We start from the raw sequence: 25,569 nt of genomic DNA, 5'->3' as shown, positions 1-25,569 counted from the left end.
TGGTAATTGATATGTATTTATTCATCCTGAAAAGGAAACCATTATTTACATTCCTCTTTGATATTTTATATACATAAAGAACTGTCAGGAAACTCCTTTTATGTATACTTTGGCCATCATAGCACACTGAACAAAAAAGGTGAAGGGTATCTCACCAGCAAGCAGACTGTGCTATTTTTATCCCTCACTTACATGAAAGCACGTCCAAAAAAAGCTATGTACAAACAGAAGTCAGTATACACAAAAAATGTATAATACAACAAAAAAATCCTTCAGCATAGTAAACACCACCAGAGTGGAGTGCCCCCCCCCTTCCTGATCCCTTTGCCATGTTTCAGATAAAACAAGGACATCACAGCAACAGTAAGTCGTGTGATGGTCTGGGGCCGTTTTTTCAGATTCAGGAACGATTCAGGAATGACAATGATCCAAAACGCCAGCAAGTCAAGCTGCGAATGGCTGAAGAAAAACCAAATGAAGACTTTGTTGTGACCTAGTCAAAGTCCTGAGCTGAATCCTACTGATGCTGGCATGACCTTTGTGCTGGAAAAGCCTCCAATGACTTTTCATGTATCATTAGATCTTTTCTCCCATGATGCCTTTCATTAAAAAAAATGACTAATATTTGTTGATCTGAAACATCTCAGGGTGGCAAACGTGCAAAAATCAGGACAGAGGGGGGGGGGGTTAACCACTTTTCCCCACTGGTGTATTTGGTTGGGGATTTGTGTCTTACAAGGAAGTGCTAGCGTGTAACAAAAGGATGCACATCACACCAGGCATGCAGGGGAACTTCCTGTCGCTCCCTCGTGAATGCCAAATATCAACTTAAGTGTACATACGTCCTCGCCACGACCGCACGGTGGAAAGATGGCTTGCGACGGCAACCCACGGAACAACACAAATAAATCCAGAGAACAGAGAGAACACAGAGAACCATGTGACCATGACCACGTGATGAGGATGCTGCTGGAGTGGCCAATGCCGACGTGACAAACCAAAGGCGATGCACTGATAGCACTAATCCAAAGTAAAAGGTTAGTAGTATATTGTCCTCGTAGTGTATGAACATGACATCAAAGTCCAAATATACATTTTGAAGAGATAGAAAATGTGCAATGTTGCCTTCAATTCAGCAACAGGATGATTATGTGTCATGGATGTATTTACAAACGTTGCACCAGTGGCTTTTTGGATTGTTACTTCATCCATGTAAAAATGGTACTTTAAGCATTTCCAAAGGTCTGTTGGACATGTATTAGGTAGTAGGTAGTAGTACAGATGCGTTATGACAACACCGGAGATGCCCGCTACTGGCAGTGGCAAAAAACAAAACGCAGCCAGAACACCTCCCTGATGCGACCCCGACTAACACACGCAGGCATTGAAAGCTCACACATGTAAAACAATACTTTGTTTTATATTTTGATAGTTGTTTAGAACCCGCAAAGCATGCTGGGTAAGTGTGAGCTTCCCAGCATGGTTCTAAACAAATATGAAATGGTGTTCTTTTCCCATACCTGCACAGCGAGTGTGCTGCCTTTCCTTGAATGTTAGTTTTGGTTGCACTGTGAGCGAGGCAAGCATCGGGTTGATAAGGATAAGGTCCTTTTTGGTCTGTGGTGTGTGTGTTTAAAAAACGAAAAACTCCTCAAGCAGGTTGAAATGTGCATCCAACTTAGCTTCTTGTGTGCAACAAGTGAGACGCTTTTCCCAATAACCTGCAACATTATGGGGGTGATTACGGGGTGGAACTGGAGGGTCCCCGGTGGGTACATCATCCCAGCAGCAGCCCCGACAGGGCGTTCAAGTCCCTCATGTACGGGTTCTCGCTGAGGATGCGGTCAATTTGCTGCTTCTGGTCGGGGAAGATGTCACACAGCTGCCTCCGCAGCGCCGACGTCTCCCCCGGCGAACGCTGGGGGGGTGGCGAGGGGGAGGGGGACGCGGTACGGCGGCCCGGGTGGGGCCACTGCACGGCGGGCTGGGGCATCAGGGAAGGCGGCGGCTGGGGAGCCGCTGCGGGGGTCCACGGGGCGGAGTGCAGGGCCTGCACGTACAGCGGCTGCTGCTGCTGCGAGGACGGACGCAGGTCTGGCGGTCTCAGTGGGGGAGGGGCGAAGGGAAGTTGTCTAAAAGGAAACGGTGAGGGATCATGATTAATTATCAATTGACTTTAAAGGCCATCCTCATGTCAAAGATTTATTATATTATGACTTGATTTAAAAAAAAAAGACCGTTCATTCATTTTCATCTTATCTCCAGCTTACATTGAAAGGCATACTTCCTGCGTCAGATGTGACTCCACATTGAAACATTTACAATAGAAAAAAGCTCGTGGGTATGGAGACGGTCCTACCAGGAACTGCTGCTTAATGGCCACGTTTACTCAGCCGTCACGGTCCAGCTCTGGATGAATTCCTGGGGTTGGTGAAATATGATCCTATATTCTACCTACTTGTGATGAAGGCTGTTTGCTGGAACACTGGACTGTGTAACGGCACGCCACGGCTAATGTGCTCCAAAGCAGCAAGCTAGTGCTCACGGCGGTTATTGCATGGCTAATTCCAGCGAGGCACGTGCCAGTAAAACATATATCAATATTAGTGGATGTTATTGTTGTGAAAATATGTCTTTCACAATAGACGCTGGCTCTGCTTGTGTGCGTCTGTTGCCGGTGTCACCCTTCTAGACCTGATTTGCTTGCACTCACTCGTCTTTCTGGCCTATCAGTTTCAGTCAGTAAATACACAATGTGTATATAAATAGTATTTTTGGACTATAAGTTGCTCTGGAATATAAGTCGCACAAGGCCAAAAATGCATAATTAGGTAGAATAAAACATCCATAAGTCACACTGGAGTTTAAGTTGCATTTTATGTGGGTATTTATTATTATATTATTATTATTATTATGTGGGTATATATTTATGTATTTATTTGACCAACTACTTGACCAAAACAGACATTACGTCATCTTTGAAGGAGAGTTCTAACATTAATAAAAGAATAGAACAGGCTGAATCGGTGTAAGATATGCTAACACAATGCTTATTCGTTCATTCATTTTCTACCGCTGATCCTCACCAGGGTCGCGGGGGTGCTGGAGCCTATCCCAGCTGTCTTTGGGCGAGAGGCGGGGTACACCCTGGACTGGTGGCCAGCCAATCACAGGGCACATATAGACAAACAACCATTCACACTCACATTCATACCTATGGACAATTTGGAGTGGCTAATTAACCTAGCATGTTTTTGGAATGTGGGAGGAAACCGGAGTACCCGGAGAAAACCCACGCATGCACGGGGAGAACATGCAAACTCCACACAGAGATGGCCGAGGGTGGAATTGAACCCTGGTCTCCGAGCTGTGAGGTCTGCGCGCTAACCACTCGACCACCGTGCCGCCCCCAATGCTTATTCAGCTACACCAAAAATAAACATGAAGAGAAAAGGTGTCCAGTGTTCAAGTACAGTAACTTATGCCAGTCCCTAACGAGTTCCTCACTTACTCCAAACCTTCTCTCTGCTGCTCGATTACCGTTTGCAGCTGCAAATTTCATTACTGGCAGCTTGTAGTCTGCAGAATATGATTTTCTTTTGGGGGGCATTTGTGTTCTGTCGTTGTCTTTGCTGTTTAAATATTGAATTAAGGAGTAGGAGATATCGCTGCAAAAGTCTAGGCAAAAAGTGCGACTTATAGTCGGGAAAATACGGTGATTCATTCACGATGATGGGGATTCATTCCAGGGCTCCTTTTTGTGGTGTCTGTGTCACATACTGACTATTCTGTACCTGTTTCTACGAAGGAAGAGGTCCAGATGAGGTCCGTTTCTGCCCAAAGGATCATCAGGGATCATGAAGTGGTCCTCCACAAACGTGAACTGAAGTAACCTGTCAGCAAAGGACAAGCGACTTGGCAAACAGGCCAGAGACGGCACCAGGCCGACACGTGTGCATCCCGTGTCCATTACAACATGTGTCGGGCGACGTTATGCGAATGACTCATCAATCAATCACCTCTCCAGAATGATCTTGCGCCAGGTCTCAGAAGAGTTGACAAAGTCTCTCAGATTGTCGTTGGTTACGATGATGCCCTCCGTTTTTTCCGCTAAATGAAGCAGGAATCTAAGAGAAACGGCAAGGATTAAACATGTAGGATTTGCTTTCTTCAACTTTGAACCCTGCGGCTTATACAGCTGCTTTATGACCACGTCCTCATCATCTGCTGTACATTAGAACTACTAATCGTTTATACGGGGCCATTTGGGAGTCACAAGCTGTAAGGAAACATTACTCACCGTGTCATCTTAAACTCATCACACAGCAACTGAACACTAAAAAGGTATACCTAAGAAATATACAAGATAAGTACCAATGTGGGTCTAAAACAGAGGTAGGGAACCTATGGCTCGGGAGCCAGGTAGGGCTCTTTTGATGACTGTATCTGGCTCTCAAGCATTTCTTACCACAATAAAAAATTATTTTTGCTAACGTTTTAAAGTAAACCATCACTGAAATGACTGTTAAAAATAATATTCAAAATTAACAACTTTCTTATGCATTTTAATTCGTCCATCTATTTTCTACTGCAATACGGCCGACCATATCCATCTTTCTTGATGATATTTTCCAGGTCAAACACCAAAACTGGATTATTACTGGGTAATGCGGTAGTCTACCTCGGTCATTGAGATGTCAACATGTAAATATAAACTTTACTCCTTTAGTCAAATAGTCACCTAGCTAAAGCTGCAGAACCAAGCCTTCTGGCAAAGATGGCCAAAAGAATGAAATACATGTACGGAGTATGGTGCAAAACCATGCAGCAGCAGAAGTTGTATTAATGGCAACAAGTATTAGATTTATTATTGGACACTGCGCTGCTCACGAAAGTGTGCTGGCCACACCCCCTTGGCGTGGGGTAGTGTGCCTCCTGGTCTACGTAATTAGAGCCCATTATATCTAAAACTGTTGGTCTTACATAAAAATGCACACATTTTATTGCATTCAATGTTTAAAAAAATGTATATGGCTCTCACAGATACACATTTTAAAATATCTGGCCTTCATGGCTCTCTTAGCCAAAAAGGTTCCCGACCCCTGGTCTAAAATGTAACTTCATCCTATAATGCATTTCGTTAATGGCCAATGGCTCCCTCTGGTGGCGAGGCAGCCGTAATTATTCCAAATGACAGTAATTTAATTTCTACTATGCTACACTCTTCTGCACTCTGTGTATGCCAGTGGCCCCGTCTCCACCCACAGTTCATGCTGTTGTTTTATGGAAGAAACAGAGTGAACTCTCTTGTTTGGAGGGGAGAGACAAGGAAAAGGAATGACACATGCCAGCATATTAAGGCCAGCAAAAGTTCATTTCATGTATTGTTTTCATTGTCTCAGGCCTGGAACCCGAGACATTTTTCTTCTAAACAAGAACTCTTTGAGATCTTTAGACATCGTTCCGCGGCGCAGTGTCGAACACGTGTCCATGTTGGCCAGTCGGCTATTGATTGGCAGACACAGGCGTGGAAGGCATTGTGTTTGTGTGTCATAGGTGAGCACCTGTCATCGTGTGACGCTATCCTTTGGCCACACACCTCTCTGGAGGGGGTGAAGGAGAGCAACCGCAGGTCTTCTAGCTGATTTAAAAAATGTTGTTCTGCAGGAAAAGCCATGAAAGGAAACGATTGAAGAGACTACACGATGCAGCTAATGCACACACATTGCTGTACGTACCCGTCGTCAACGGGTCTCTCTTCTGGCGCCACTGAGGAACAAATACAGTGATCTCCCTGTGGCCCCGCCTCCAAAATGTCTCCACTGCAAGGGCTATTCCTCGACAGGAGAAGAACCGATGCAGGCCGTGACTGAAGAGAAAGATGATGAGAACAAGGAAGAAGATTGGAAATAGCTTCATAGTCCGATTGAAAAAAAAAAATCTAAAATAACTGATGATACATTAATTTATTGTGAATGCGTGTTCTGAACTCACGCCATCGCCACATTGCTGCCATCTATGATGATGTGGCGCAGCTCCGGCCGTCCTGGTTCGTTGGGGAGCTTTAGAGTGTACGGCGTTGTTAATGACTGGTGGAAACGAGCCAAGCCGGTCACCGGGGGGGCCTGGGGATTGGTTGCGGGAGGGTTCCTGGCCGCACTGCCATGGAAGCCCACGTGGCCGATGGTCTGATAGGGCGAAGGCCGGCTTGTCGTTAGAGCCGCCTGAAGAGACAGAGGGACATCCAATCAGCGTGCATGCGCTTTCCACCAAAACAAGCACCACCTACATTTGGAGTGGACGACACAGACGTGGTGCTGGCTGTCAGCCACTGGGGGGCGCTGCGCAGGGCTGTCACACTCTCAACTTTCATTGATCCGCCCAAAGTCCGAGTCCCGCTTCTTGACACGTGATCCCTCTGGGAAATGCTGCCCCCTCCCCGTGCCAAGTAGTCTGTTCTGGATCCGGTCTGGGTGTCAGCGTGTGCCACTGTCACCTTGGATGTCCGAGCATCCGCCGTTTTGACATTGATGATCGGGACGTCCTCATCATCATCAATGGTTATGACCTCATAGTTCCCGGCTCCTCCTTGGGCACTGGAGCTCCTTTTGATGGTGATGGCCTGTGAAACAATGCAATGCAAATATTAAGAGACAGCACAGTGTTTCCTATCTGTTAGGTGCCACCTACTGTACCTCCCACATGGTACTGTGTTTCTTACTCGCTAACCAAATACACGCAGTCACCAAGGCGGACCTATTCGAGATGCCGACATGCAGGGCACTCCACAAGCATTAGGCGAGGAGCGAGCGTGGAGCCCAGCCTTTTGGACTTGCGATAGAGCTAGGAAGAGAGAGCCATGTTGTTTGGGGACACCTCGCCTTCCCGGCCAACGTAAACCTGTTGTACCCAAAATGCGAGCACAGGGCCAATTGTGGACTGTTTTTTTCTCTCGTCTGTCACTTTGAGCAGCAAAAATGAGGAAACAGTTGTCCCTCACCACAATGCTGTTTGAATATGAATTTCTCAAAATGCATTCATAAATGAAGTTTGCGGTTGACTACAGCCCATTAGCACATTGAAGCAAGCTTTACTTTTTGCCTAAATCAGCCATTTTCAAAATGAACTCAAATCCAAACATAAGGCATTAAAAGGTTTCAATTTGAATTGTGATTTATCAAGGGGCCCTTGGAATGTTCTAAGGGTGGCCCTTGTAGTTAATCCAGGTGATCGGTATTGGCTGGTTGCACTCATGTATGATTGGAATCTGAATCTAAGTACGGAAAGATTCCATTTATACAGAAGGACAACTACTTTGGTGAAATTCACAACCAATTAAGTGTGATAAAGGAGGTGTTACTCTAATGATCAGGCTGAAATGTTGATTAATAAATGAACAGAGATTTGTCTTTAAATATAAAAATATACTTAATAAATGAACAGAGATTTGTCTTTAAATATAAAAATATACACAAGGCCAGAGAGAAGACTCAAAGCTGATCATTTAGTGTCCACAGCTCTTGGTTTTGTTCCAGTTACACGACCATCCAGCCCATATGCAGGAAGCATAAGCCACATTCCCTTTTGGAACTTCCACCATGGCTAACCAGCCTTGGAGGAGACATGGAGACATGGCTTAAAGGATGTTACCTGTTGGGTGCTGGTCTCACTTCCACTGCACTGCCTCCGGTGGCCCAGGCCATTGCTTCTTGCTCCATACTGGTTCGGCTTAATGTTCTCTTTGGACCTCCCTGGCTCCCGTTCCTTCTCGACAGAGCGAGAGGATAGCGTGGAGGAAGCCGATGGAAGGTCTGAGGAGTGCACATTGTTCGCTTTACTGTCTTTTGTTCCTCTTTTTATTCCTCCCTCGCAATTCTTTGTTTCTGCGACAATTTTCTCTAGTATGAGGAAGGTGTCTTCCGTCTGTCCCGTCTCCTTGATGACTCGCTCCACGACGTCCTGCTGGTAACCCATGGTTCTAAAGAAAACACGCCGTCAATATGAAATCAAACAACAAACGTGTTGTGATGCTCACCTGAAGAAATTGACTAAGCAGCGCAGGTTGGTTTCCGGGCTGACCACCTCATTGTCGTCCGTGATAGCCTCACTGGGCTCCAGTATGATGGGGCCAGCAACTGTGTTTGCTTTAGCTGAAGAAGAGGAATACAACGTCGATGAAGCAGACGGGGTTTTGGATCGGCAGCTGCCGGCGTGGCCATCTCTGTCCCTGTGTCGCTCCCTGTCCCTTGACCTCTCTGGGGACTCGTCCCTGCGCTCCAGAGAGTACTGTCTCTTTGTGTCCCGAGGTTCGCTTTCAGAAAAGCGGCGCTTGTGTGAGGGCCTGCTGCCATTCAGGAGGACTAGCTCAGGACCCAAACCGATGCCTCCTCCTGCTGCTGTTGTTGTTGCCGATGCCGCTTTTCCGGCACCCTCCCCAAAAGCCTTTGTCCCTCTGTCCTCAAAGCTGGTGTCTAGGATGCGAATGGACAGCTCCGTCACAGGGGTGCTACTCTGTGAACGGTCTTGGTCGATCTCCACAACGCAAGGATGCAGGTTCTGGTTGAGCTGAGCCTGAGAGACACAACACAATCAGGCCAAGATGGAATGTTCCAGAACGTGGCAGGCAAGAACAGGCAGCCGAAACAAAAACAATCGTGTAAAAAAAACACACCAGAGAGGGTGTACTTGTGCTGGTCGGACTGTGAGCCAATCCCAGTAGCTCTTCTTTCAGGGCACTGGGCAGCAGAAGAAGCTCCATGGTGTATTTATCATCCCTTTCCTCCACAAAGGACTTGAATGCTCGTTTCACCGCTTGCTCTCGGTCACTGAGTAAACTTCGTTTCTCCTGTAAGACAAAATGGCAGATATTTGGAAATGAACAGTTAAAAAAGTGTTTCAGCCCTAATTGTGGCATACCCCGAATAACATGTCTCCGGTTCTTCTTGCTTTCTATTATCAAATGTTCATGTTTGAGAAATGTTACTGTGGAGGAGCGATTACAACGGAGCTGGCTGCACTGTGTGTTTTAAAAAATAGACCTTTTCCAGACGAACAACCCTGCTAAACGCACCTGGAAAAGTGCAACAAATTGCTGAACTCGGCTCTGCGCCATGACGACGGGCTCAGCGCGGCCCAACAACCGCAGGCGCCCCGGCTCAGGAACCAAAACCTCAGCGCTGGTGTCCCGTACAAGTCTGTCTAGGAAGAGGCCCCGGGCTCCAGCAAAGATACAGTGCATGTCCACTGGGTACCGCTCGTCTTTCTTCAGTTCGGGGTCACAAAGTCCCCGGACATACTCCTATACAAAATGAAGGAAGAAAAAAAACAGTCCATTTCAGCCGTTTAAATGACCCTGCAGTTAGAAATCATACACGACTGGAACATTCCAGTCCAGGGAGGAGCCCACCTCTCACTAAAAGAAATAAACCTAAGAGAACGAGGGTGCAAGTAATTGAAACGGCCGTAAAAATCTCTATTTTGACACTTGTCTCAGTCACGGTGCAACCAAATATAACATAACTTATGGCCCACTCAACGTAACTGCACAACACCATCTATGGGGGTATTAAAATACTTTGTGGGTTACACATTTGAATAAAATAGTTTTGCATTTGTATAATGGTGTGTAAACGTCTATTGTGATACCTGCATAGTTTGTGTGGTACCGTTACATTGTGTGTTGTTGTGTTATTTTGGTCGCACCGCGAGCGAGGCAGGCATTTGGGGTGGATAAGCTCTTGTAGTGTAAATATCAAGCTGATTCACTGCATATGAAAGAACACCTCCAATAGAAAGTAAACGTTGCCTCCAACTACTTTCTGTACAACTCCGGCTTTACCGATGCCGGGCAAACAAGGTGGCTTTTATACCAATAAACCGCCTATTTCTGGAGGTAAGAACAAAATGGCTGGTGTTCATACACATAATTGTCACACAATTTTTTCAAGCTATAACTGAATAAACTTGACACGCCACTCTCTCTCTCACACACACACACACACACACACACACACACTCACACACACACAAATTCAGGGAATCTCCTGGCGCTGGAAGTTGAATGAATCAGCTGCCAGTTAGTCCGGTGACTTCCTTACAGGTTTCTTGTGTCACATGTCTGAATTGTAAGGTTCGTTGAATCGATGCACCAACAAATACTGATGTCGTACCGAGGATTTGAAATGACTCAACAATGACTCAGCGGGACAGAAAGACAGGTTTCGGTGTAGAAAGAGAAGCTGATGTCACGTATTTGGGCATGTGTCAAAGTGAAACCATCACTAACATTAGTAGATACGTGTTTGAAGGAACGAGTTTCCGGTGGAATTCCAGCAGACAGACACACGCCATTATTATTATTATTTGAGTTCACTTTATGTTTGAAGCCAAACACTTGATAACATATGTTCAATGGAGACCATAGTAAAATGCAGACAAGAACGAAGAGCAGATAAGCATTACGATTGTCACGACTGGGATGTGCACAACAACATTAACGGAGTTCAGGCAGCACTATGCTGTCACATTTGTACCCTCAGAAACAAAGTACACAGTGAACATAGTACAGTCATCCCTTGTAATGTTAAGGTTCCATTATCGCTCCCTCGCTATTTAACATTTTTTTCTGAAATTAATCGATACACGATCACTGTTTCATGGTAGCCTATGGTCTATTAGTAGTCCAAACATATTGGAATACAAGTACAATACAGTGTAGTGGTATTCGGGTCACTCTGAGACAGTAATGACACAAAACATTGACACATTACAATAACAAGACATCCAAAGTGAGTGAAGGAGAGCTATTGTAGGTATTTCCTTCCTGCAGCTGCAGACTCTATGAATAAACTGCTCCAAAAATCCTGTACAATAACTGTGCAATAAACCATGCAATAACTGTGACATACTGTAAAGCTGTGACTTGGTCAACATGTAATGTATATACGGTAGTTGTTTTTAGCCTACATGCTGTCTTTGTGGGAATAATAAAGGCATATCTTATCTTTTATAAAGTCATGATATCATCTCGCTGGCTTGTTAGCTCACTAGCTAGTGGTGTCCCTGCAGCATTAGTGTTGCGCAATGTGTTAATGTGTAAACAATTGATAACATTGTAATGGTGACTATAAGTGTGTTATTTGTACAGGGTTCTAATGATGTTTAAAATGTATTTAAAGAGCAAAGATACATTTAGCATTTTTATGTAGTGTAACTCATAAACACCTCTTTTTCCTTCTCATAAAGAGGAACACATTTTTACAAAATGACATTTTTGCCAAACACAGACCTCCAACAAGTAACGGCTTACAACATCAATAAAAATAGAAAATGTATCAACAACCAATGTATAAACCTAATCAACCATTCTTTTGGGATTTCAAAACCTCTCTTTCTGATATTGTTTTCGTTCAGATTTTTTTGAAAGGAAGTCCAGAATGTGTTTTTTTCTGCAGTCTTCTTTCTGTCCTGGGCTTGTGGTGTTGCAGAGGGTTGTGGCAATGTGCGGACTCAACATCTGCTGGAATGACACATGATGGAGTACAACTATTAACTCATTGTACTTACAATAGTACGAGTAATGATGCTGTAATGGTAAAAAAAAATAGATGGGAATTCCAAAAGTTTGATAAACTTTGATCATCTGTAGTGCTGTCCACATATGGCCATGTTGTTTTTTTGTTTCTTTAGGGTTTTTCCTCATTAACATGTACATGGATTAACATTTAACTCACTGACTGTCGATACTGTACGGTGAATACAAGTATACATGTACAAAATACATGTGATTAGACAGCAAATATAAAACGCTAGCGTCACAGTGCAATCCATTTCAGTGATGTAGCTCCCAATAGCTGCACGAGCTACCTCATAAATACAACGTACAATTAACACGCTAATGTAGTCCCTACCTAATCATTCATAAAATAAAAAAAACAGATTGCAGTGTCTTTCAATATCGGCGTTCAACCAGCAATTGAAACATTAGAATAATTATGATTGGTTACTTACATCTTTCATTCTCCGCTCTGCCGTCTTGTCAGTGGGAGTGGTCCAGCTGAGAAAATGTCTACTACCCTTAATTTCAAGTGTGGTTCCTGACCAGACTTGGTTTCAAGGACTACAACCCCTTAGTCTTTAACCCTCGATTTAAAGGGATAGTTTGGATTTGTTTGACATGCAGTTGTATGGCTGCAACACCCACATTGTCATCTGCTGTGGAACACATACGTGAACAAGATGGCCGCGACGCTCGCGGCAGATGCATCTTCACATAGGCAACAGTGCGCATTAATACGAATATTCTTCAGGAAAGTAACCCCAGCCACTAACTGGAACTACTTTTCTCATTACTGAAAATCCAACCAGAAGTGGGCTCACAGGACCAAGTGTGGGGTACGTCACTATTGATGGACTACACCGCTGATAGAAATGTCATACAACTTCCTGCGAAAAAATACAAACTATCCCTTTAACAAGAATTGGGACACCACTTGAGTCTCGTGAATGTGCAAAGCCAAGGGGTGAAGGGGTAAGGTAAGTGGTAAGGTGTGGAATTGGGATTCGGCCTTACCGTTCTATAAAGAAAGGTTAGTTCAGCCCAAATGTTCGAGCATGTTATGATGGTTTTGACATTCCTAAAAATTCAGCATGAGTTTGTGTGTCACGAGGAGCAGCTAGCTCCTTGGTGAGCAGGATATGGTGAGCTTTGCTTCTTCCTACTCCTTTTTGGACTTGTGTACATGTGGTCCATTCAATACAGGAATACTATTACTTTACTGCGCTTCGAACTTTGGGTGTATGGAGAGTTATTTATGCTGTTATGTGCATTGTTTTAAGCTACAAAATATAAAAACACAATTTAAAAACAGCGTACGGGTGAGGGGGGTTCATGGGGGCCCTGACATTGGTGCTACGCCCCTGTGCTGTTGTTTGGCACTGGCTGCTCGTCAGGGAAACTACACATCACAAGTTCAATATTCCACATGCTCGCTGCAGTTGTACACGTCCACTCAGAAACACCTGTTCGTGCCTCACGACTGGCGGTTTACACCTCGGTCACGGTGGCACGTCCAAGTACTTGGAGCCGCAGAGCTCTGAAATGTACCTCACCTTTGCTTTGGAAACGTCGTCAGGATTTCCTCGGAGCTGTAGCCATATCTGGCGCGCAGCTGTGCTGCCGTGTGCTTGTCCCGTGTGGTCCAACAGCCCGATAATAGTGAACGTCACTTTGAAAACACGCTCCACTCGAGGCCGGGCGAATTTCAGCTCGTCTTCTTTATTCTCCAGGACGGTAAACTCATCGACGGTCTGCGTGTCTTGTTGCTGCCTCGCGGCCGACGAGGGGAGCCTGTTGTTCGGCTGCTCCACGCACGCGAGCTCGGTGACTCGCTTCATACCGAGAAGGGGCCGCGTTGTTGACATTAGCGTCTCTCGGTGTTAGCGTCGCCTCGGCCGAGCAGGTCTCAATATTCCAAGCCGCCGGCGATGTTAGGACCCTTTGGTATCTTCATGGCCTCTTTAGTAAGCAACACGGGGCGGTAGAGCGAGGTTTATAACGTCTGATATAAAGAACACCACAGCCAGGTTAGCTAAGAAGTCGGAAGCAGCCGATGACGTATGCGGAAAGTCCCACTTATGACGTCATCAACGGCCGACAAGCCAGTGTGTACTCCACTGTTTATCTGCTAAAGACTTGTGGCTTTGCGCAAGCAAACTGCACTCTGACCTTTATTCTTACGACATAGAAAAACCTTAAGCGTCTATCTGGTGTAGACGAAGACGGATGTTTTTATTCCACTGTACATGTTTGAAAGCCCCCACTTCCTGAGGCAGTTAGAAGCCAACAATAGCTGTTAATTAGGTCAATTTAATATATTTGTGCAGGCGTCGCTGAATGAATTGTGCTGTAAAACTACTCATATCTACTTGCACAAAACATGGAAATATGGTGGGTCATTTGTGCTTAAATACAATTTTTTGTTCTTATTATTCTAATACTATTTTAAAATGCATTTATCTACAAAATAAGTTCAAAAAATATTGCACTTTTTTTGAATGCAAGTAGCCACACACAAACAAAATATTAAGTATGTTATGTGTGCTAAAACAAAGATATTGTCATTCTTCCATTAATTTGAAATGCCAGTGTCTTCTTTAACAAAATTGATAACCCCGAGTCTACAAAGGAAATGTTTGAAACATTTAATTTTGATGATAGCACTCATCTACATTCCCAGGAAAATTTCTCATGGAAAATTAACATTTCACGTTTAAATATTATTCACCAAATCAAGTTCAATTGAGACCTAGTGATTTCTTTTAAAGGCTATTCAAAACCATATTATTTTTTATTTGTTCTCAGTGAGTCATTTATTTTCAAAATATTAAATATTTTCATGTGTTAAATATTTCCTTTCAAAATAAGACAACAAAAAGCTGCAATTCCTCTTGATTTCAAGGTTGTAGCAGCCGCAGCCTCTAGATGGCGCTGTAAGCTTCAGCATGTCAGCACTGCACTCGGATGACAGGAATACCTGCCTCAAGATATCAGTATATATATTTGACACTGTTTCACTTCAGACACACACGGAATAGGTTTTGTTGTTACAATTCCGTTGAATTATCTAAAAGAGAGACAAAGACTAACTGATCTTAACTGACTTTTATCAACATAGATCAGTATTTTATAAAATGCTAAAATGCCTAAACACACATGTGGAGCAGCCGCTGTTTTAAGGTGATGTTTTCAGGATGTAAAACCATAAGGAAACAGCGACTGTGCCGTGGGTCCGAGGGGAAACGTGCCTGCGGGGGAGAACATTTATGAGCACTTAAAGCAGGAATACGCTGATTCTCTTTACGAGTCCACTAGATAGCCATCACCCTGGTTGCTCCACTGTAATATACGTAAGTGTATATTATAGTATCATGTAAGTGTCTTAGAAGAGGCGCATCTTTGTGTTGAACAAACATATTCAACACACCAACAGACACAAACAGTACAGGGTAGAACCATCAAGATGGAACTCAAACAGACCTCTGATTTGTTTGGGTTTGAATATTTAAAAATATATCAACAATAAAAAAAAAAGACAAAATAGAGAGAGAGAGAGTGGAACTTGCCACTGGTAACGCCTAGCAATAATGTACACCAAATGACTGTAGTTAATGAAGAAGGAATCTACCTAACCATTAATTAGTTCTTCATGACTTCCTCAGGAAGTAAATGTACTGTACGTGCCTTAGTTCCTCAGTACAACTACTCTACTCCTTCCTCGGTTAACCTTCCCCAGATCCCGTTTGTGGAGTCTTCAACTCTCACCTCCGGCAGAGCTTGGCCTGCGTCCCGTGGGAGGACCGGGATATTGAGTCCGAATGGGCCATGTTCTGGGCCTCCATTGCTGAGGCAGCCTATCGAAGCTGCGGCTGCAAGGTGGTCAGTGCCAGTGGGGGCGGCAGGCCCCGAACCCGATGGTGGACACCAGAGGTCAGGCCTGCCGTCAAGCTGAAGAAGGAGTTCTATCGATCATGCATGGCTTGTGGGACTCCTGAAGCAGCTGACAGGTACCATCAGACCAGGCGGCACGCGGCTTTGGGGGTGGTCAAGGCAAAAACCTGGGTGTGGGAGGAATTGGGTGAAATCCGGTCCACACCGTTTATAGTGGATTCAGGGGCCTGCTGATCTGGACTGAGGATGTAGTAGGATGGTGAAAGGAATACTTTGAGGTCCTTCTCAATCGCACTGAAATACTTTCCATACAGGAAGCAGAGTCAGAGTAGTTTTTAGATAGATAGATAGATGATAGATAGAGAGATAGATAGATAGATAGATAGATAGATAGATAGATAGATAGATAGATGATAGATAGAGAGATAGATAGATAGATAATTGATAGATAGAGAGATAGATAGATAGATAGATAGATAGATAGATTTATTGTTATTGCACAATAACACAGCAGTGAAATTGCCAATGAAATGTCGTTGCCTGGCTCCCGTATAATAATAAATAATAAATAATAAATAATAAATAATAAATAATAAATAATAAATAATAAATAATAAATAATAAATAATAAATAATAAATAATAAATAATAAATAATAAATAATAAAAAAATAAATAAAAAATAAAAAATAAAAAATAAAAAATAAAAAATAAAAAATAAAAAATAAAAAATAAAAAATAAATAATAAATAAAATAAAAAATAAAAAATAAAAAATAAAAAATAAAAAATAAAAAATAAATAATAAATAATAAATAATAAAAAAATAAATAAAAAATAAATAAAAAATGAATAATAAATAATAAATAATAAATAATAAATAATAAATAATAAATAAAAAAAAATAAAAATAAAAAATAAAAAATAAAAAATAAAAAATAAATAATAAATAATAAATAATAAATAATAAATAATAAATAATAAATAATAAATAATAAATAATAAATAATAAATAATAAATAATAAATAACATCAATGATCAAAATCACAACAAGATTTTTCCAATTTCATCATAAAGGAATGCAATAATAACAATTACATGAAAAACACATTTCCGTAATTACGGGATTTACGTCCCACAGCCCAATTGGCTTTTTTTTTAAAGCTTGATCGTTGAACCAATTCTCATTCTATTAAAAATCGTCTGTTTTTGCAAAAGCATAAGTATGCTAACAATAAAAAGACATGATATATGTAACATGGTACGTGTATATGTATACATAGATATAATAAATGCAACATTACTCATATGTAAACATATATCATTGTGTCTTCCTATATTATGACCAGAACAGGATGCCGGACGCGTTCCCAAGGGAAATCACGCTCCCGCCAGAAACCAAGCCAACAGTACGGCGACCGGTCCAAGGTGTGCCCCGCCTCTCCCCCAAGGCTCCAGTGAGACCAAGCGGCGTAGAAAATGAATGCTAACAGCTAACTACCAGTTGTGATTATGATGACGTTCTGCCTTCACTCTTCACTGCTGTCTGCTTCCACTGATTCGTTTACGTTATTCAACTCCTGGATTACACGGGAGGAACATAGAAGGTAACATGCGCAAATACACACGCTAATACGCCACCACACCCGCCTACTTAACAAAAGTATTTATGTACACATCAGCCAAAGCCTCCCACCCCTCTTTTCTCCATCTCTTCCCTCATCCCTCCTTCTCTTGCAGGTCAAGGCAGATAGTGAAGAGATAAATATCAGCGGCAATAAAAGGCCTGCATCATGAATAATGAAACAGCAGTAATCTCCTACCAATGATTTATACATCTACAGCCTCACGTGGCTGCAGACGCACAACGCCAGCGTGGGGGGGGGGGGGGTCACGCAGTCAACACTCTTAAATTGAGACGAATGGCGAGGCAGAGTGCACAAGTGGCCGCGGACACACACACACACACACACACACACTTATATACACACAAACAAGACACCATCCCACGCGTGACAAAAAGGAACCCGAGAAGGTGGACGCTGAAAATATGGAAGACGTGTACAGACGCGCATCCACTTTACACGCGCGCCGGCTCGGAGATTGGAGACATGTCAGTTAAGGGAGGCAGGAATTTACCCGCTTTTATTTTGTCAAGAGTCGAACTCACTTTGGCTGATGGAGAGAAGGAAGAGGTGGAGATAAATATAGCTGACCGGGGCACATTTCCTCCTGCTGCTTCGTGTTCTATCCGTGACTTGAGACGAGAGGTCACATTAGCTGTCCAAAAAGAGTGTCGGGCGTCCCTGGGAGCTAAAGCTGCAATGCATTCACACTTTTTGCTCTTTCTATGGAATCGATCACAATTCATCACAGTTAAATCAGAGGAACGGAGAATTAAAATGAAGATCCTATTTCTCTTAGACGTAGCTGAGCTTAGCGACAATATGACATGTGGATGAGGTTGCAGTGGAGTCCTCCGCTCGTCTCATTCCCTTACTTTGAAATTTCAGATCAACATTTGCAAAACAAGTGTTCAATCGGGACACAATCCAGGTTTAAGCTCCAAAGCAGCTGCTAACCTCTAATCCATCACTGACAAACACGAAGCTAGTGCTTCCGTAGCCAAACTAACTTTGGTGTCTTACGGCACCTATATGGTGCATTCAAGGGCTACAGAGTTTCACAGCACCCCCATACTGTCATAAAACACGGCAGCCCCTCCCCCTCAAAGGTTGGCTATCTGTAAAGAAAATGCAGAATTCTGTCACCTCCAGCAGACCAGGTACCAGACCAGGTCAAGAGATCCGGATACCCTTGGGACGGTCAAGGTCGTTCGGTCTAGCTCATGCCCCTGTTAGGGGACAGGAATGTTTGCCTCAACATATTTTCCAATCGAGCAAAAATGCCACAAAATGTTGTGAGAAAGACTACCAAGCATGCCTTGCGGCAGGGAATATATGTGTGCTTTTTGCACGCAGATATGCAGGTTACTTAATAAATGGCAGCTACAGTTTAAATGTTAAAGTTTTAGAGTTTGGAAATGACTGGGAAGCCGAATTAAGGTGCTTGGCGGGCCACAGTTTGCCCACCCCTGTTCTAAGTCGGGAAACGAGATGCTTTGATACGTGCCGCTGCATTGTTTACTTGATCCCTGCTTAGTCACTGGCACACCATTGGCACGCAGAATTGCGCACCACTGTGGCGGCAAAATGCGTGCCAGCGTAAATGAGGCTTGTTAATAGGCCCCAAGACAGCACGATTTATTCATTCATATATTTTTGAAAAACCGCCACAGGGTCAAGAGATGAAATTGGAGTCACGATGTGTTCAGGTACGACTGTAGTGGGTAGTTTTGCTTTTTGCAACTTGCAGTAGACAACAGCTTGTGTGACATTTAAGTGACTTGAAACTTGGACGTTGTGTATATGTCACATGTTTCATGCTAAATTCACTGTAGTCCTTGTTGACATTTATTCTTGGCCACAAATCACGATGGACGGTATCTGAGGGTCCTTGTCTGAGAAGACAAGGACACATGATATAATCCTCTTTAATGGCACGGAAAGGAAATGACTATGTTTCATTAAACCGGAAAAATATATGGCTTTCAAGGGTCCCTGACATGATGCATCATGTTATATATTGTATGGAATTATGTTTTTTTAAAGCATACGGTAAATGAGTAAAAATACATTTATTGACATGGCTATGCTCTATTTTCTCTCTGATATATATGACATAATGACAAGTCAATGTACGACTTTATTCTCGTAATACAACACATTTTTTCTGGGAAATTTATTGTTGTAAATTTACGACTTTATTCTCAATATAGTACGGCTTTTTCTCTGAAATTTATGACTTTATTCTCGTAAATGTACAGCTTTATTCTTGTCATGTTATTACTTTATTCTTGTATATTTACAACTTTATTCTAACTTCATCAGCTAAATGTACAATTTTATTCTCATAAATGTAGGACTTTCGTCTCGTAATATTACGACTTTATTCTTCTTCGAAATTTCCGACTTTATTCTTGTGAATTCATGACTTTAGTGTAGTGATATTGTCACTTTTTTCTCTTAAATTTACAAATGTAGTCTCGTAATATTATGACTTTATTCTGGTAAATTTATGACTTTTGTCTGGTTTGCTTCCTTCCTGTCGCTGGACCAAAATAGAGAGCGATGCTCTTTTCCCTCTGATACATACGACACGTACATTTACGACTTTATTCTTGGAATATTATAAATATTTTTGTCATAAATTTACAAGACTAAGGTTGGAAATGTATATCTTTATTGGTGTGATAGTACCATACCATTTATTCCCATGAATTACAACTTTAGTGTCGTAATATTACAACTTTATTCTAAAAGTATGACTTTATTCTCACAAATTTACTACTCTAGTCTTGTAATATTTCCACAAACAAAAAATTGTACCCCAAAAATGTGACTTTATTCTGAATATCTCAGATGTTTTTTTCCCTCAATGTGGCTCTTTAAGATGTGTAGAACATTACAGTTGGCCTTTAGTTTGCTTGCTTTTTATTCCCTGCTTCATTCCTTCCACCACTTGGCCTCCAACCCTTCATCTCCCATCTTCATGCCCACATGCAGCCACCATCTGCAATATGCAATATTAACATGCAACAATCTGCTTTTATGTCTGGATTGCTCCTCTCCTGAGTCACGTTTCCTTCTGTTCTTCTCCGTCCAGCAGGCATCTGTAGCTTTCTTCTCTTGTGCTCTCGCTGTGTGTGTGTGTGTGTGTGTGTGTGTGTGTGTGGTGTGTGTGTGTGTGTGTGTGTTTTGTCACCTGTCCTCCCCTTCATCTGAACATACAGTAAACGTCCTTTCCATCCTCTTGATTTTCAATCTCCAGCAAAGCACTCCTTTTTGGCTCTTCCCCCTCCGTCTTCTTCATGTTTTTTTTTTTTTTTTTTCCCTCTCTCCCACTGCGCGATCCGCTGCAGACATGCCTGTTTGGTGCTACAACCTATTTAGGGTCCTGCTGCCCGAGCTGCAAGGTAATTGGAACTGAAGTCACGGTCAGCACAGACAACATGGCAGACGGAGCAAGGAACAAGAATACTGAAAAGAAAACAGAGTCAGGGGAGAAGATGACACATCCAAGTCCTTATTATTATTATTATTATTATTATTATTATTATTATTATTATTATTATTATTATTATTATTCATCTACTGATTTCTACTGATACTGGCATGGAGTGGAGCTGGAGTGCATGATGGGTAAATGAGCCTCGTCTACTGTTCCTAAACCTCATAACGTGTCCTCATAAACCTTCCCAGGAGTGTTAACCCTAACCCTAACCAAAATGACCCAAGATCACAGCCACGATCATGGAAGAGGTCAAACATGTTTTAGTCAATGACAACAAAAAATGTCATTTTTGAATGAAACTTTTGCTTCTGAGAGAAACAAAATCCAACCCTACATGTGTGAAAAAGTGTTTGGCCCCACCCCATGCCCCACCCCCACCCCCATGCCCTGTTAAAACATAACTAGACTGCGATTAATTGAGCAATTTCTATAAAGCTTGGGACTCCAGCCAACCACAGTGAGAGTCATTGTCCACAAATGGCCAAAACACGTAAAAGTGGTGAACCTTCCCAAGATTAGCTGGCCAACCAAAAATGACCCCAACAGCGCAATGATGACTCATCCAAGGGGTCGCAAAAGACCCCACAACAACATCCAAACAACTGCAGGCCTCACCTGCCTCAGTTAAGGTCAGTGTTCATGCCTCCACCATAAGAAAGACACCGTGCAAACACGGCCTGCACGGCAGAGTTCCAAGACCAAAACCACTGCTGAACAACAACAACAACATGAAGGCTTGTCTCCATTTTGCCACAAAACATCTTAACGACCCCCAAGATCCTTTTGGGAAAATACTCGGACAAAAGTTGGAACTTTTTGGAAGGTGTGTGTGTCCCATTCCATCTGGCGCATTTCATAGCAACATAAAATATGGTGGTGGTAGTGTGATGGTCTGGAGCTGTTTGGTTGCTTCAGGACCTGGAAGACTTGGCGTGGTAAATGGGACATGAACTTTGCTGAAGGAGAACGCTCGGCCATGTGTTGGTGACCTCAAGCTGAAGCATGAACTCTGCTGAAGGAGAACGCTCGGCCATGTGTTGGTGACCTCAAGCTGAAGCATGAACTCTGCTGAAGGAGAACGCTCGGCCATGTGTTGGTGACCTCACGCTGAAACTAACTGGGCTTGTGGACCAGAACGTGTCTGCCAACCAAAGAGCACCTTTGCAGTCTGGAGTCATTCAAGTAGTGGAATCCATCCAGCCCACAAAGAGCCCACTTTGTGACTTCACACGATGTGAAGACACGATTGGCTCTGTTGGTGTCACTAACATTAATATGAAATATACGTTGATGTAAAAATGCTTTTCCATTCAAGGGAGCTTTTGGAACCCCAGCAGGGTCTGATTCTAACGGATGGAAGAGTCCAACGGTGTCGGCCTGCAGCAGTAAGTCCATACGCTGGATGAGCTACAAATTGATGAAAAGACTTTTAGCTAAAAAGCAACGTGTCACAAGGTATTGTCTGGCCAATAAATATGCTTCTTGGAATATCCGTCACACAAACGTGAGTTGGAATGTTTTGACTACGCTAACGAGAAGCTACCGGGAAGAGACATTCATTACAATAAAACAAAGTAGGTGTAAATCTTCTTTACACGCAGCACTTTTTATATAAGTGGAGGGGAGCTGGCTAATGAGACGCAATAAAGAATGCGCCTGGAAGACGACAAAATAGTGAGCGTAATGGATGCTAAAGCCTGGCATGGAAACAAGGGGCTGGCGGGTAGACCACAATACCTAAAGAGTCCAAACCGAGGCTAGGATGGTATCAGGAACGTTACCTGCATGAGTACCGGGTAGGTGGATGAATTTAGTTTTCTAACGCTTATCCTCACCAGGGTCGCGGGGGGTGCTGGAGCCTATCCCAGCCGTCTTGGGGCGAGAGGCGGGGTCCACCCTGGACTGGTGGCCAGCCAATCCCAGGGCACATATAGACAAACAACCATTCACACTCACATTCATACCTATGAACCTATGATCCTACCTAATAAAAAATAAAAATTAAAAATTAAAAAATAAAAAATAAAAAATAAAAAATAAAAAATAAAAAATAAAAAATAAAAAATAAAAAATAAAAAATAAAAAATAAAAAATAAAAAATAAAACTTGGCCATCTCTGTGTGGAGTTTGCGTGTTCTCCCCATGCATGCGTGGGTTTGCTCCGGGTACTCCGGGTACTAGTGGGTTAGCACTTCCTGATATGTTAGCATGTGTTTCCACAAAGACATTTGCCGCTACTATTTCGGGCATGCAACGTACAGAGTAAAACGCAGTCAAATGCTCCGCTCGGTATGTCGAGGAAGCTTTGGTGGATTTGTGTGTTTGCATGTTCTGCCTGTGCGTGCATGGGTTTTCTAGTGAGCCTAGTGAGGATAAGCAGCATAGAAAATGGATGGATAGACAAACCAAGGTGGCAAAATTTTTGCAAAATTTTGGATGTTAACCAAGACATACACTAACCAAGGTGGCGAAATTTTTGCAAAATTGTTTGATGTCAACCAAAACATACACTATCCAAGGTGGCAAAATTTTTGCAAAAAATTTGGATGTTAACCAAAACATACACTATCCAAGGTGGCAAAATGTTTGCAAAAATTTTGGATGTTAACCAAAACATACACTAACCAAGGTGGCAAAATGTTTGCAAAGATTTTGGATTTCAACCAAAACATACACTATCCAGGGTGCCAACATTTTGGGAATTTAGTTTTCTAACGCTTATCCTCACCAGGGTCGCAGGGGGTGCTGGAGCCTATCCCAGCCGTCTTGGGGTGAGAGGCGGGGTCCACCCTGGACTGGTGGCCAGCCAATCCCAGGGCACATATAGACAAACAACCATTCACACTCACATTCATACCTATGGACAATTTGGAGTGGCTAATTAACCTAGCATGTTTTTGGAATGTGGGAGGAAATCGGAGTACCCGGAAAAGCCACGCATGCACGGGGAGAACATGCAAACTCCACAGAGTGGAATTGAACCCTGGTCTCTTAGCTGTGAGGTCGCTAACCACTTGACCGTGGGAAAAACGTATTTTCGCTACTATTTCATTGACCAGAAGTCCATGAATTTGCGGGGCGGAATCATAATCAACATAATCAACAAATGAGAAACACGATGCTAAAATGCTATCAGTATCGGAGTCAGTAGTACTACTGCTGTATTTCCTTGCTATTGTACTGATAGCAACATTTGCATCCACGATAAAGATAAAGAAGTACACATAGAGTGAAGCACAACGTGGCGATGGGACGACTACTCGTGTTTTAAAATCACGGAAAAAACACCAAAGTGGTAATAAGTCATTCCAGTCCCCCCAACCGCCCCCCCATCCAGCTCTCCTTTCATTTGTCTAATAGAAGACTTTTTCTTTTTCTCCAAGTCTCATCTTGCTGCCCTCCTTCCTCATCTCCTAGCTAATGTGTCCATCTTTCACCCCCTATTCAGCGCAGTAGGGAAGCGCTGCATTTGGAGCTCATTAAGTAAGGACCTACAACAGCGTGCACGTGTGTGTGCACGTGTGTGTGCACGTGTGTGTGTGTGTGTGTTCGATGTTGCAGCTGTCTGGTTTGTGTTTAAGAATTACTGAAAATTTATGACAGCATTCCAAAATACCTGCCTCGGGATATGCAGATGAATCCGGCGTTACAATCTGGTACCAAAATGGCCGTTTAAACTCTTTGTTATTCAACCTATTGTTTCTGTGTGGAATCATTTTGTATTGGGGGGTTGTGCAAAGGGCAAAAAGGAAAATCTACCGGAATACCAGAATGCTTTGGGGTGTCACGAGACCATGCCCCACAAATTGACACAAAATTGACACATAAGCCACTGCTATAATAAAATAAAAAATAAAATAAAATAAAAAAAAATAAAAAATAAAAAATAAAAATAAATAAAATAAAATAAAAAAAATAAATAAAAAAAATAAAAAAAAATAAAACTTGGCCATCTCTGTGTGGAGTTTGCATGTTCTCCCCGTGCATGCGTGGGTTTTCTCCGGGTACTCCGGGTACTACTAGGTTAGCACTTCCTGATATGTTAGCATGTGTTTCCACAAAGGCATTTGCCGCTACTATTTCGGGCATGCAACGTACAGAGTAAAACGCACTCAAATGCTCCACTCGGTATGTCGAGGAAGCTTTGGTGGATTTGTGTGTTTGTGTTCCGAGGCGTTTATAATATCTGCGGTGGAATTGGCAGCGTTGTCAACGTGGGTGTTTCCAACAAGATCTCTCCCTCGATGGTCTTGGGGTTGTGGTTGGAGAGACGTACATAACATGGTGGGAGCGTGTGCTCATCATTTCAAACATCGTGTTCCGTCACATGACAAGTGTTACCGGTAAACTCTCAGTGGGGTGTGACACTCAAACACTGCTGGTAAAATCATAGTCTTACGCTTTAACTTGAATGCAAACCAAGGCAGGGGTGGTTAGCATGTTGGCCACACAGTCAGGAGATCGGGAAGCTGGAAGGGAAGCTGGAATTGGAATTGTGGCTTTCCGTGTGGCGTTTGCATGTTCTGCCTGTGCGTGCATGGGTTTTCTAGTGAGCCTAGTGAGGATATGCAGCATAGAAAATGGATGGATAGACAAACCAAGGTGGCAAAATTTTTGCAAAAATTTTGTATGTTAACCAAGACATACACTAACCAAGGTGGCGAAATTTTTCCAAATTTTTTTGATGTCAACCAAAACATACACTATCCAAGGTGGCAAATTTTTTCAAAAAATTTGGATGTTAACCAAAACATACACTAACCAAGGTGGCAACATGTTTGCAAAAATTTAGGATGTCAACCAAAACATACACTATCCAAGGTGGCAAAATTATTGCAAAAAATTTGGATGTTAACCAAAACATACACTAACCAAGGTGGCAACATTTTTGCAAAAATTTTGGATGTCAACCAAAACATACACTATCCAAGGTGGCCAAATTTTTTATCAAAAAATTTGGATGTTAACCAACACATACACTAACCAAGG

At 42.8% G+C, this 25,569-nt stretch overlaps 1 protein-coding gene across 2 annotated transcripts; it reads right to left on the bottom strand.

Annotated features, from left to right (window-relative positions):
* n4bp1 (nedd4 binding protein 1) lies at positions 1-13,643 on the bottom strand. 2 transcript variants are annotated; one of them, XM_058076283.1, is made up of 12 exons: positions 13,111-13,643; positions 9,071-9,298; positions 8,672-8,845; positions 8,036-8,571; positions 7,651-7,978; positions 6,290-6,622; positions 5,995-6,224; positions 5,739-5,869; positions 5,565-5,661; positions 4,020-4,127; positions 3,795-3,893; positions 1-2,132 (listed from the first exon to the last, which is right to left on the bottom strand). In XM_058076283.1, exons 1-12 carry the CDS (start codon positions 13,420-13,422, stop codon positions 1,778-1,780), a joined length of 2,931 nt encoding a protein of 976 aa, XP_057932266.1. In that variant the 5' UTR covers positions 13,423-13,643; the 3' UTR covers positions 1-1,777. The 2 variants fall into 2 exon arrangements, with proteins under 2 accessions (XP_057932266.1, XP_057932267.1); XM_058076284.1 differs by lacking the exon at positions 9,071-9,298.
* Between the last annotated feature and the right edge of the window lie 11,926 nt (positions 13,644-25,569).

This window comes from Doryrhamphus excisus, chromosome 6, assembly GCF_030265055.1.
Source record: "Doryrhamphus excisus isolate RoL2022-K1 chromosome 6, RoL_Dexc_1.0, whole genome shotgun sequence".
NCBI lineage: Eukaryota > Metazoa > Chordata > Actinopteri > Syngnathiformes > Syngnathidae > Doryrhamphus > Doryrhamphus excisus.
The sequence above is the reverse complement of the archived record's forward strand: the minus strand, read 5'-3'. Positions and strand labels throughout refer to the sequence as shown.